Here is a 14545-nt window from a genome sequence, read left to right as displayed (position 1 = left end):
GCCTTGTGGGAACGAACAACGGAGGTGATTTCAAAGTCAGAGGGGATGGAACTGAGGGAGTAGAGGAGGTGGGGGGGATGAATTTGTTGATGAGGTCAACAGGGAGGGGGTGGTGGGGGGAGGGGGGGGACTAAAGATACTAGTGAAGTAGTTCACAGCTTCGGATTTGATGGCATCAACAGAGGAGAGGACTGAGCCATTGGAGGAAGCAAGAGAGAGGATAGAGTTGGAGTTGGAGAGGTTTTTGAGAGAGCGGTGGAAGAAGGCGGTGTTCGAGTCACTGAGTTCAAGCCATTTGATTCTGGATTTCTGCTTAAGAAAGCTTTCCTCAAGGGAGAGAGAGGAGACAAGGTCGGAAGCAGCAAGGATCTCCTCTTCAACAAGGGAGGAGTTGAGGGGGTCAGCCTGAAGGAGGAGCTGGATGGAGGAGAGGGTGTCCCGATAGGCAGAGACACGAGAGGAAATGCTGCCAAAGGGGGAGGAATTCCAAGGTTTGAGAGCCACCTTGACATTTTTGAGCTTTTTGGAGAAGGCAAGGAGAGGGGAGGAGAAGGAAAGGACTGGGATGTTCTAAGCCTCTTGGACAAGGGGAAGAAAACCAGAGTGGGAGGACCACATGTCAAAGAACTTGAAGGGTTTCGGGCCAAAAGAAAGGTAAGGAAGGACAAAGAGAGAAATGGGGGAGTGGTCAGAGAGGCCTGGGAGGTCAAAGAGAGCATAGGAGGACGGAAAGGAGTAAAGCCAAGGGTCATTGACAAGGACTCTGTCAAGCTTACAGGCAACTCTGTCAGAGCCAGAGCGCTTGTTGTGCCAAGAGAGATCAGCACTCGACCATCTGAGGTCGTTTAGCCCAGAGTCCTCCAGATAGGAGTTAAAGGCTATGACTGCTTGGTGGTCGATAGGAGAACCACTTAATTTTTCATGACTAAAACGGACGACATTGAAGTCCCCTCCAATGCCCCAAGGGGAGGAACCAACAGAAGAAGAGATGGATCGGATATCCTCCCAAAGAGGGATTCTATCAGGATGACGATTGAGGGCATAAACCATGGTGAAGAAACAGAGATGGTTGTGAAGGTGGTCGAAAATGGAGAGATGGAGAAATTGGGAGGAAGAGGAGGTGGCTGAGATATGGAATTTTGTGGGATCCCACAAAACCCAAATACAGCCAAGGGGGGAGTGGACATAATTGGAAAGGAAGGACCAAGAGGGGGCCAGAGAGTGAGCAATGCAGGACGAGTTATGTTTGAGCATTTTGGTTTCAAGGAGACAGCAAAGAGGGGATTTGGAAGTCTTGAGGCGAACACGGATTTCAGCTTGTTTGGCAGGGGCATTGAGCCCACGGACGTTCCAAATGGTCCAAGGGATCATGAGAGGGGGGGAGGAGGGGGCAGCCATCCAGTAGAGGAACTAACTCTGGACCCCGGAGGAACGCTGCGGGGCTTGAGACGGTATTCACACAGGGGGGGAAGCAAACCAGGGGAGAACAGGGAGAGGGATGGCACAAGTTGGGGCCAAATGACCCGGTAAGGGAAGCTAGGACTGGTTCGGTTGTGTTCAAGTGGTTTGGTTGCAAGTGAATTGGGTTGGGACCGGTTCGGATAGGTTCAAGCGGGTTGCGGAGAAGTGGTGATAACTGGTTTGTGGAAAAGCGGGGGTATATGGTTAAATGGGACAGGTCATCAGGGGACAAATTTAAGTTGGATGGGACAAGGGGAGGGCCACGTGGAAAGGTCGAATGGGAAATATGGGGAGAAGGGGATGACGAAGGGGGTAGGTGAAAGCTGGAAAAGGGGGGGTTTAAGGGAGAAGCAGTGGAAGGCATCGTGTTTTGTATAGCAAAAGGGGAAGGGGGGTTAGCAGGGGTTGCAGGTCATCGCAGAGCTCCTGAAGAACCGGCGAGACTGCGACAACACAGGCCGCTTCAGGATCGAGGTCCCTGAGTGCAGCAAACCTGTTGTGGCCAGCGTCAGGTGAGCGTCGTGGTAGGTGAGCCTCGGGGCACTCGCCAAGCTTTGAAATTTCTTCTGGTTCCCGGCGACTCCTCCGGTGGCGGTGCCTTTGTTTTTTCCGGCCACGAGGATTGTCGCGAAGCGCAGTGATGGCAGTAGTAGCGATGGAGTTGATCTCGTTGGGAGCTCCGATAGAACCATCATCAACAGAAGCTGCAAGGGCATCCATCGAGAAATCTTCAGCAGGGGCGAGAGAACCATCAGCAGGAGGGTCAAGCAGGGAGACCCCAGGATCTAGCGAACCAGCAGCAGGCACTGCAGCCGAGGGCGAAGCAATAATCTGAGTCGAAGACGAAGCAGGTCTGTGATTTTCAGCGTGTTTAGAGGGCCTAAAAGAAGGTTTTCTAAAAGTTTTGGGACCTAATTTGGCCATTTTGGGCATCGAACCCCTCACTCAAAACCAAACAACTAGAAAGTCCAATTTGCCTCCTCACAGAATCTTGATGAACCTTGACTATCATGTTGGTATATATGAATCTTGCCGGACTTTTTTTATTTGCCCATTTTTTATCTTAAAAACCTGAGAAGTCAAGATTACTTTAAAGCAATTTAGCAAGTGCTTAAAATTCAACAAAAATGTCTTCACTTTCCTCAGGGAATATGATTGGAGAGGAGATGCTTTTCTCTTTCTTTCTCAACTTATTTTGTAGCCCTATCAAGATTCACATTCTCCTCTTTTCAGCATCCCTATATGAGTTTCTCTCATGAATGTATAGAAAACCGAGACAGGATCTCCCTGGAGTAATCTCTAGAGAACCTAAAAAATGGCATTTAAATGATCCACTGATAAGAATGGGATTTAGCCAATGAAATGCATCAAATACCCATCTACCTATGTTAAGCTATGTCAACTGGGGACACACAGAAATTATATTTGTAGGGATTGTAATGGGGCGGTGTCTGACCCACTTAACATATCTATCAACCCTTACATTCACCAATACATGAAACACGCACAGGGCTGACCAGTTTTTTAAGGTAACTGTGGAGAAGCCCTGGGTTTTTCCAGTACCATGCCAAACCTAACCTAGTAAGGTTCATACCATATCCTAAATCTCATCATTGGGAGCATGGTGAGGTGAGGCATTGTTTGAACCTGCCCAAATTGCCATCCTTAAGTGTTTCCTTGTCCTCATCCTCTAGAGAACCTGAAATGATCTTCAAATGATCCTTGACCAGAATGGACCTATTTGTCAAAAAAAAATGCATTCAAACATCCACTTCTGAGTTTCTCTATTTCATTCTGTGACAAACTCTAGGATTTTCTGATCAATGTAAACATATGCGTTTTTAACCAAGCTTTCACACCAATCTTAAACCATTTTTATTCTTTCTTTCATTTACATTGATTGGCAACAAATATACTATTAAATATTTGTCTCCCTCTTACTGAAGCCCTTTTTTAAGGGACAAACCATTACACGCGGACCTTCTTTAAAATACTTCAAAGGATTCTTAGAGATGATCTTATAAATGCTTCCTATTAGACTAATTAGTGTTTTAGTACCTAACCAGCCCAGACAATCAGACGAGTTAAGCTAGGGCCAGAAGGCAATTCTTGGTTAGGTAGGCATTTGACTGAACAGCAGTCAAGACCTGGTGAAACCCTGCGTAACCCTATGCAACATTTGGTCGGTTTGCTGTCCTCTACCTCCACCAGCACCACGTCCAAGACCCCCTTGAACCAAGACTTCTTCCTGGAAATGCAGAGCCACGACCAGCACTGCCAACAACAAAGAGACAGAGTTGTCCTAAGAAGAGAAAGATTTCTCAGACTTAGTGAGAAGGAGATACAATGTGCTGAATACGACAAAAAACTTCATATATGGAAGGGACTCTTTCACCAGCAAGAATTTGAAGGCTGCAAATCAAAATCCAAACCAGATAAAAAAATTTTGCCACATAGAAACTTCACACGTTGAGCCTTCAACAAGTCCAAGTCAGTGGTGAGGGGCTGATAGACATTAATTTCTTCCTACATACCCTTGAGGTTACTGTAATACTCACCCAGGACTTATCACCTTGCTTGAAAGAGAAGCTGATCTCAAAGAGGTCATACACACAAGACATGTTTTTTATCTAGGGAAAAACTTTCTTCAAATCATCCCAAATACCTTTAGCTGTAGTATGATGCATAACATTAACAGCAAGATACGAATTCAAAATATTTCATAGCCATGCAAGTATCATTCTCACACATCCATTCCTCATAATCTTTAGAACGCCATAGGGAGGTTCTGAAATCAAATATTTCAATTTTCCTTCTGCGTTGATATATACCTTCACAGCCTTTGCCCCCATAAAAGATACTTGGATGCTCCATTGAGTTTAATAGCAGTTATTGAACATTCACCGAGTCCACAGAGGATTTTGAATCATCCATTGATTCAGAGAATTTATAACAACAGCACTAAATCAGTCACAACAGCAGAACACAGAGCACAAACTAATAAAACCTTGATAAAACAGCAACAAATATCCCCAACAAGTAGAACTGTAGGGTGTTAGGAACTTAGTAGAATAGGAGGTTAACAGCAGGAGGTTAACAGCAGGTTACAAATATCCTCAACAAGCAGCACCACAGGGTGCTGGGAACCAGCAGAATAAGAGAAAAGTAATAACTTGAAATCAACACTCCGGATGAGGCCCAAACTCTGGTTGAGTATCGGGCTAGGTGGGGTTAAAACCCTCAAAATTCGATAATGATCCAATGGTTGGATAGGCTGTTATAATGGTTACCAAGAAATAGTAACTTGAAATTTTCAGATTTTGGGAACTCTCAAGATATACCAATTTAATTGTCTGATAAGAAGGAAACAAGGGAGAAGAGACGAAGAGAGAATAGAGAGAAAGATGGCTACAATATGAAAAAAATAATTAGTCTGTCCAGTCGGTAGCAATAACTTATATTTATAATCATATATCTGGACAATTACAATTATAACCTCTTACTTATGTGAACTTACACATAAGTCCCCAAAGAATAAATGTAATTCCAGAAATACCCTTGCGATACATATATCTTAACATCTCCCTCCAGTCATCTTTTCCTGTTTGATCTCATTGAACAACACAGCTTATTCAATATATGCTCCTTCAATTTGACAGTATAGAGAAATGCTCATATTTTTCTGTTTTCTGGTGGAGATGATTCACCGAGACATCTTGTGTGGTTCTTGGGTTATTTACTATTGATGCTACCGCCACTACTATTTCTACAGAAGCTGCTACCATTATTACTAGTAATACTTGCAGTACATTTTTTTGGCTATTGATGCTTTCTGCTATTGCTACCGAAGCAGCTACCATTACTGATACTTGCAGAAACATTTTGTGGTGCTTAGTTTATTACGTTAATTGTGGATACCATTACTGTTACTTTTTTGGTCAAACATATTGTGGTGTATGATTTATTTCTTCAGCTGCCTACCACTACTAATACTACTACAATGGATACATATTATTGTTTGGTGGTACTTTGCCTTCAAGTGCATGATCTGAGCATTGCCAGCAAATGAATAAGCTGGTACTACTTGCCATTTACATTCTTCTGAGTCTCATTAGATTAAATTAGCAATCTGCATGTAGCAGACAAGTATAACATTGCAAGATAAATGAATAATCACTATGTGTTACATGTGGGTTTTTTTAGGTTCAAAGAAATGTAAGCGCTGTTTTGGTTGAGAAGAAACTCGGCTGAGACTCAGTCCCATCTCTTCATACATAAATAACAGAAAGAAGGGTGATGCACCCTTTGGTTATAGCTTTCCTGCTCCTGTTTGTACTGCAGTATGTTGGATCTGTTTTTGAATCAGGTCATCCAACTTTGTCTTTTCCTTAGCTTTACAAATCAGATAAATAAGAATTATGCCCTCAAATTTTTTGGCCTAATTTAAATTTATATGGACTGATGCTCATATCATGTGTGAGTCCAGGATTTCTACTCATGGTATTACTGAAAAATAAAACTTAAATCCTTAAAAAACTTTACATTATGTTGCTCTTAATTTAAAACTAACACTTGTCTAGTGTTTGACACCAGGAGGACTTCAATTCATGGAATTACTGGTAAATGCCTCTTCCAAAAATCAATGTTTAAAGATACTGAAGAGAGTTACTGGTTTCTTACCGGACAGAAGGATGTCAGCATTTTGATTCCAGAATTCAGTCTGGTAGGTTTCCCGTTTCCTAGGTTCCTGCAACTGCTTCAATCTGAAGATCAAGTAGCCATTATTTTCTGCCATTTATAAGGGAGGGACTTTACATCTCATGCCTACCAAGTTACCATTTTTCGCAAGAAACTGAAAATAACAAAAGGCCTTTCCACACCATAGCATCTTTCAATACCAGCCAACACACACACATATATATATATATAGTTGTATTTAGAACTTGAAACCTTCATTTAATCGCATCTTGTCTTATTCCCAAAAGTTTTTTAAGTTAGGTGTATAAAAGGGATTTCAAAAATAATTTGAATGTGAATTATCATTATACATGTGCAATGACAGTCTTTACCCTCATTGGAAAAAATAGTAGTGTTATAATAGAAGGGTAAAAGAATAAGGTTACAAACCGATCGACATCTTAGGGGTGTCAATAAGAAAATCCCATACATGTGTGTGTGGGCTATACTTATTTTTCTGGAAACCTGAATATACTTCACTGCAGGGAATATTCACTTACTAACTTCGCCACTTATAGGAAAATTTTCACTTGTAAACTGCTTCAAACAGAAAACTGCCCTTTCCAATATAAATTCTGTGATTTGCTTATTTTACATCTTTGGGCAAGTAAAGCCCTGGTTAAGTTTGGACTTTTATAATAATATAGAAGCAACTTGAGTGTCTCTTTCATTTTGCATTAGAACCAGTGGGTTGAAATCTGTGATTAGAGAGTAGAATTTACTCTTCATTGGAACCATTTGACTACGAAAGGAACCTTGAAGATTGAAATTTGGAATTTTGACTTCGAATGAGGACCTCATACTCTTTTTTCCATGTGATTTATATTGGCATTGTTATGATTAATTCTTTAGGAAGATACTTCTTGCCATGATTAGTCACTTGACACTGCTAACAGTCGTGGGATTATGTGCAGCCAAACTTTTAATAGAGAGGTGGCAACAGAGGCGAACTCAAGCGATTATTTGTGCTTGGATTTGTTGATAGTTGGTGGCAGAAAATGTTGTACCGAATAGTTTCTGTTAGATACTTAGATGGGTTCAAGGGTATTCTCAACTAGGTTAGTCAAATTTATAAAGCTGTGTTCATGCAACCCCATGAACACTGTAAGCATTGATGGGTAAGCTTATTAAAAATAAATGGGCATATATACTTGTATCATTGTTTTTACATGCAAAAGCAATTTGTCACCTCATATGTACCAACATATGCTTATTGTTCAAGTTATTACATTCATTTATTTTTTAGTTTGGTGGTTGCCTTATGTAGTTTTCTGGCATGTTCTTGATGAACCAACGTTTATATATAGATGTAAGAGGATTTGTTTGGGAAGTAAGAAGCCCCTTTGACATCTCTTCATCTGCAAAGAATTCTCGACTGGAAAACACAGAGACAAAGGGCTGATCTTTCAATAGAAAAAAGAATGGATCTGTAAGGTCCCAAATGAATTGGCTTATTCGAAAAAAAGTTCTTTGAAAGATTTATCTCGTGTTTTTTTTTTGGGATGGAATAAAGAAATACATTAAAAAATTAAAATATCCGATACATTAATATCTATCCATGTACCCTTTTAGTGGTTGCTTGCTTTGATAGCAAGCTGTTTAAAAATACAGATCATATCGGTGTTCCCAAAATTACAGAAAGAGAAAGTATGTTAAAGAGATTTTAGTTTATCCAAAATATAAACAGAGTTCCACATATCCTGCGATGCAGGGACTCTTTGATGATGTCTCGTATTTCTGTGGATGCATTCCAAATCTGCATGTTAGTCCATCTTAAATATAAACTCCATTATATTCCTTTTTGAAGCCCCCTAGCTTCTGCTTCTAAATACATTCAGGATAAAACATTGTTCATCTCCACAAAAACAAATTTCTTGTTGTACAAAATCCCTATAGCCCATCCTGCCCTGTTTTTTGGTTTTCTGGTAATCATGTGAGGGACTTGGAACTCCAAACATGTCTTGGAGCCAAGGAGTGGAAATGGGCCAATCTGTCATACACACACTAGATAGGGCCCTCCTGGCCAGGGTATCTGCAACAGTATTCAGATCCCGTGGAATAGAAGAAAATGAAACAGCAGTAAAAGAATTACATAGGCGCATTACATCATTCAGAATTACAACTGCTTCAAGGGAAGGGTGCATAAGAGAACCCTGAAGGTAGAGAATTGCCTCTTTGCAGTCAGATTCTACAACAAGGTGCGTTATTCCCAGAGTGGCCGCTTTGGCAATGGCCATTCTGATGGCAAGAGTTTCACCTTGAAGTGCAGAAGTGAAATTTAGGGGAGCAGATAATGCATGTAAGGGCCTTCCCACATCTGATCGAAACACCAAGCCAATGCCTCCCTCCAAGCTACCTTGTTTCAAAGCCGCATCATAGTTTACCTTTACAAAACCTGTTGGAGGTGGGAACCAGTGCGAGACATGTGGAGGCTGCAAAGGAGTTGTTGTCGTATTGTGTTGCAACCCTTTCGCTGACGCTTTGTGGTATTCCAGGAACGCACTCTCCGCCACCAAAATGACTTCTTGAGAGGTCCATTCCTTCGTGCCAAAGACATAGTCGTTATGCGCTCGCCAAATATACCAACATATAAATGCAGCTCTTGCTAATGATTCTTTGGCTAATTTTTTGTCCCTCCTAAAAAGGTCCTCCCAGCTCTGTAGCCATAGAAGAAATGAGGGATCTTGGCCAGTAGGAGGAATGTATGACATGGAACTCCCAAACCAAACAGCCCTTGCGAAACAGCAACTAAGAAGGATGTGGTCTGATGTCTCCTTCATACCCCCGCATCTATGACAATTTGGATCTACTGGAATCTTCCTAGTGTGAAGCCCTTCACCTGTTGGAAGACCATCCGCACATGCCCTCCACATAAAGGCCTTAATCTTTGGTAAGGTATCAACATTCCAAATACGATTCCGAACCTTGTCTAGAACCAAATCCCATTTATGCGGTCGTGAAATAGAAGCATGGTTTGCAGCAGATGCTTGAGCCATATTAGACAACATATGGTGTGTTGATTTCACACTGAACAACCCATTCTTTGCGGCACCCCAAACCAATTTATCGTCTCTTGGGAACATACTAAGGCTAATAGATTGAATAGCCTTCATCTCCTCTGGGCAAAATAGAAGTTGAAGCAAACTCCTTCGCCAGGTGCGAGTTATAGAGTCTATTAAATCTGACTCCACATGAGCTTGACAACTAGTTGGCATCGCACTTTGGATCTTATAACCAGGTAAGGTAGGAACCCAATTGTCGTTCGACATATTGATCGAGTCACCACTTCCCACTTGCCAAATCAAACCCGATTGGAGAACAGCCCTACCTTCCAAGAGACTTTGCCATCCCCAAGATGGCCTATTACCTACCCTAGCATGAAGGAAATCCGTGAAGGGAAAATATATGGATTTAATGAAGCGGCCCCAATGAGATTCAGGTCAAGACCAGAGGCGCCAAGTAGCCTTTGCTAGCAAAGCTAAGTTTTGAAGCCTTGAGTCCTTGAAGCCAAGCCCACCTTTTGATTTTGAGCGGCACATTCTCGACCAAGAAATCCAGTGCATTTTAGGGCCCTTCTTTGATATACCCCAATAGAAATTTGCAGCTGCCTTATTGATAGAATCATGGTGTGAGACCGGAATTTTAAAATGGGAACCAGCAAAATTTGATGTAGGAGAGATTGCCGCTTTAAGAAGGACCTCCCTACCTGCATGATATAGAAAGTGATTCTTCGAACCTTGCAATTTATTAAGGGTGCGCTCCTTTACCTTATTAAACACATTCTTCTTTGTCACACCAAACTCCATAGGCAACCCCAAATACTTTGAAGGCCCATCATCATAGGAAATTTTAAGCACCCTGGAAAACCATCTCTTGAACTTCACATGAGTATTAGGGCTAAAGGTAAGGCTTGACTTATGAAAATTTATAGCTTGACCTGTAGCCTTGCAATATAGCTCCAAACACTGCTTGATGGAAGTTACTTCTTGGAGAGAAACCTTTGCAAAAAGGAGACAATCATCCGCAAAAAGAAGATGACTAATAGGCTCACTCCTAATGCGGACTCTAACTCCATGAATATCACCCTAGTCTTCTGCATTTCTTATGACAGCCGCAAGAGCTTAAGAGCAAAGAATGAACAAAGCAGGAGAGATAGGATCCCCCTGACGGATTCCCCTGGTGGGAGTAATAGACCCCTTGATGCAACCGTTGATGAGAAGGTTGTAAGTCACAGATCGGATACAAGACATAACAAGCTTCACCCAGTGAGCATGAAACCCATTCTCAAGAGCATACCTTCAATAAAGTTTCACTCCAAACGATCATACACTTTCCACATGTCTAGCTTTAGAGCGAGGAATTTGGTCTTGCTTTTCTTCTGCTTCTTGATATAGTGAAACATCTCATGTGCCACCATAATATTATCTGAGATGACCCCTTGTTGGAATAAAAGCTAACTGGGTTGGAGCGATCAGAAGATGAAGGGCTCCATTCAATCGATCCGCAAAAAGTTTTGTAATGACTTTAAAGGCCACATTACAAAGACTTATTGGTCAAAACTGATCGACAGACTCAAGGCTCTTTGGGGATAAGACAAATATAAGTATGGTTGAGTTCCATAGGAATAATACCAAAAACAAAGAACTCAGAACCATAACAAAACAACTCATCCTTAACAATATCCCAAAAGCGTTGATAAAAAACAAGAGGAAGTCCATCGGGTCCTGGAGACTTCAGAGGTGCCATGCCAAACAACATCCCACGAACCTCATCCATCGAGGGTGGGGAAATTAGGGTAGTATTTTAATCCTCTAAAACACTAGGTTGGACCATTCCTAATACTTGAGAGAAGCAGATAGGGTCCACAGGCTCAGAGCAATATAAATTTGCAAAGTGATTACATAAAATACCAGAAATTTCCTCATCTGAAGACGTCCATTGCCCAGAGGGGAGCTTTAACTTGAGAATCTTGTTGTGGTATCGCCGCTTGATAGTGGAAATGTGGAAAAAAGATGTATTTTTGTCCCCACGTTGCAACCAGTCGATTCTAGATTTTTTATGTCAAAATTCTTCCTCCTTTGCAAGTTGTTCATCCAGAAGCCTTTGCAGATCATTTTCACGGGCTTGAGAGAAGGAGGTAGCTGGAAGGTTTTGCAGTTGCTCAAGCTCAACTTTAAGGAGCTTAATCTGCATGTGAATATCACCAAAAGTATCCATGTTCCATCTTCTAAACACCTTCTTGCAATTCCTGATTTTCGCCACAATCTCCTGAGAGGAATTGCCTGATGGGTTAATCGACTAGCCTTTTGAAGCTACATTCCTACAATCAGCATGGTGAAACCACATTGCTTCAAAGCGAAAAGGTTTTTGGCCAAAAAATATCCCACCCAAAGTATCTACCAGTATAGGGTAGTGGTCCGAGCCCAAAGCTGGTTTCACAAACACACAGGCATCAGGGAAAGAGAGATGCCAATCTAAATTACATCAAACTCGGTCTAGACGGATTCAAATATTTGAGTCACCCCCCCCCCCTTTTGTTATTCCATGTAAAACAAGGACCATGGAAACCCAAATGTAAAAAATTGCAAGAATCCAAGAAGACTCAGAAGTTGTCAGAATCTTTAGACATAGACTGCGAGCCTCCACATTTTTCATGCCAGGATAAATAAGAATTAAAATCGCCTAGGCAAAGCCAGTTACTATTGCGAGAAAAGCCTAAAGAAATAATCTGATCCCATACCTGCTGCCTTTTATGCTTTACAAGGTCACCATAAACACATGTGAGATAGAAAGTTGGATTATCAACTGACAGAATCTCCGCATCAAGAAAGCGATTATTTGAGTTGAGAATGTTCAGAGAAACCAAGTCATTCCAAAGTAAAGCTAAACCTCCCACCGTTCCTTGAGGGTCCACCAAAAAGATGGAATCAAATTTTGCTCTTCTACGCAATCTTTCCATACTTTGACCTCCACATCTTGTTTCCATAAGGTACGCCACATCAGGATGATCAGAATTGAGGATATGATGAAAGGAGCGAACTGTCAAGGGACTCCCCAAATCCTGACAATTCCATCCTAATATCTTCATTGTGACCCATGGTGCTGGGAACCAGACACCACGGGGGTATGCCCAAAAAATGGAGCACATTTGTATTTGGGTCAGCAGACGAGTCACCGGAATGCATCTCAGTATCCGGATCCGTATGTGTATCCTCCATAGTATTAGCTCTTGGCCTCTTTAATGTGTCCTGCACATATTAAACAACTAGGCATTAAAGGTGACGTTCTCTTTCAATTGTACTTACTTTCCAACATTTTTTGAATGGGTCATCTCATTGCTTATTCATTGTTTTCTAGATTCCTAGATGTTTTGTACTTAAAAGCTTTGTTTGGTTGCAAGGAAAATTAAATAAAAGGGAAGTGAAATTTTTAAACCTAAAATAGAAACTTTTGTAATCATTAACCACATGATTATATCACTAATTTAATCACTCTATATTTGGTTATTAAGTTTCTTTTTTTTTCTTTTTCGGTATCCAAATCATTTAGTTTGAAAAGTAAAATAAAAATGGGAAATTATTAGTGCCACCCCTCACGTTTGCCTATAGTTTAAGGCACACCCATTAACTACCATATTATCAATGCCACCCCCTGCTTTACCAAACTAATTCCACACAGACCCCCTACCGTTTGTTAAGAGTTGTTAAGTGGTGATGTCGGCTATATAATATTTTTTAAAAGACAATTCAGTCCTTCTTAATGGATGAAGTACCTAATCTACCCTTTCAATTAAAACACCCACAAACCCTTCTTCTTCCTCACGCTCAGTCGACAACATTGGAGAACATCTACTGCAACCTACCGTCTTCATCTCTACCCTCTTTCATTTTTCCGATCTTCATATTAGAACTCTTATTCCATCATCCCTGAACCATTCCACCTCTACCTTCTGCCTTTCCAAAAGAAAACCTAACCTAATCGTCCCACCATCTCCACCTTCTAATCCACTGACCAAACATTTTCTTTCTCTATTTTTCTCCCAACCAAAAACTCATTTCTCTCATCCTCTACTTGTCTTACAAAATCCACCGATCAAAACCCCGACCCATTATGACTGAACCCATAACTAACCTACCATTTCCATTCCACTGTTGCTAAAATCACCTTTCCATTCTTCACTTTCTATTCTCTTCTATATTTTCCAGCTATTGCACCATTACTGTGGTGTTTCTGTGACCAAGTGAACCTATAACCCATTCTTCCCCCCGTCTTTCTTCTATTCGATTTCCTCACCTTCGGTGTATCTTTGTGACCCCAACTGTAGGAAGAAACAGCAACCGTCGTTCTCCCTGAAGCAGCCACGGTACAATCGATGAAAATAATTTCAGGATCCATGGCAGCTCAGTTCGTACTAGGGAAGAAGTGATTCGAACCATTCGATTTTGGCGACCGTGAGAGGGGTAACATTAATTCTTCATCACGGTACCAACCTGGGGAGCTCAGGGAAACCCTCTGACTTCTTCATTGTTGTTGCTCCACCTCCATCAGATTAACCTCGATTGAACCTCAACGTTTACGTCGTTGCAATTCCTATGGTTGCTGTTTAAATTTATTTGTTTGTGTCGGTCAGTAATATGAATTCCCACCTTTGTTTTTTATTTTGTTCATCGTACTATTCTTCCCGTGACTGACCTTCGTCGATCTTCTGCCACCGACCTACATCGCAAATGCATACCCGGATCACAGAGGACCGACCCCCATTGCCAATATTTGAAGTTTGCCACAGCTTCAGGGAGGAAGAAATGGCTGGGTACTGGTTTTCACTAGAAAAAAGTTGTTTTTCTTCATGGCCGTCACCGTCGCTACCATTGTTAGTGGTGTTCTGGTGATTGTTTCCGATGCCGCTTGTTCTGGCGGCATTGTTTTGGGGGCTTGGGAAGTGAAGGAAGAGAGGGCTTCTTCTTCTTCTTCTTAGGGGAGTATAGTGTGTGTTTAAGAAATGATTTAGGTAAGGTTTTTTTATGTTTTAGTGTAAAGGGTATTTTGGTCAAAACAATTTTAGAGGTTAACACTGTTCAAAAATGGGTAACCATTGATATTATGGTAGTTAGTGGGTGTGTTTTAAAGTATAAGCAAACGTGAGGGGGTGGCACTGATAATTTTCCAATAGAAATTACTTCTAAAAGTATCATTCTACATATCGTAAGAAATTTAAAAAGTTTATAAAATCATGTTGGGAAATGATTACAAAAACTTCGTTTTTAGGTTTGAAAATTTTCACTTCCCTTCTCTTTAATTTCTCTTGCAACCAAACAGAGCCTAGGGAAAGGAAGTGGATTTGTTTAAA

General features: G+C 41.3%; 1 protein-coding gene and 1 long non-coding RNA gene across 2 annotated transcripts; one reads left to right on the top strand and one right to left on the bottom strand.

The window, feature by feature from the left end:
- The first annotated feature begins 5695 nt into the window (after positions 1–5695).
- LOC122661203 lies at positions 5696–7443 on the top strand. Its single transcript, XR_006332843.1, has 2 exons — positions 5696–6184; positions 7113–7443. It is a non-coding gene; the product is annotated as an uncharacterized LOC122661203 (long non-coding RNA).
- Positions 7444–8009: 566 nt separating this feature from the next.
- Positions 8010–9467, bottom strand: LOC122662888. The gene has a single exon (XM_043858594.1). It carries the CDS (start codon positions 9465–9467, stop codon positions 8010–8012), a length of 1458 nt encoding a protein of 485 aa, XP_043714529.1.
- Between the last annotated feature and the right edge of the window lie 5078 nt (positions 9468–14545).

The sequence above is a fragment of the Telopea speciosissima genome, chromosome 5, assembly GCF_018873765.1.
Source record: "Telopea speciosissima isolate NSW1024214 ecotype Mountain lineage chromosome 5, Tspe_v1, whole genome shotgun sequence".
Classification (NCBI taxonomy): domain Eukaryota; kingdom Viridiplantae; phylum Streptophyta; class Magnoliopsida; order Proteales; family Proteaceae; genus Telopea; species Telopea speciosissima.
Note: the sequence above shows the minus strand (reverse complement) of the source record. Positions and strands in the feature narration are given on the sequence as shown.

Coding starts and splice junctions, on each gene's coding strand:
- LOC122662888 (XM_043858594.1), bottom strand. CDS start 9,467: ATGTCGAACGACAATTGGGTTCCTACCTTACCTGGTTATAAGATCCAA.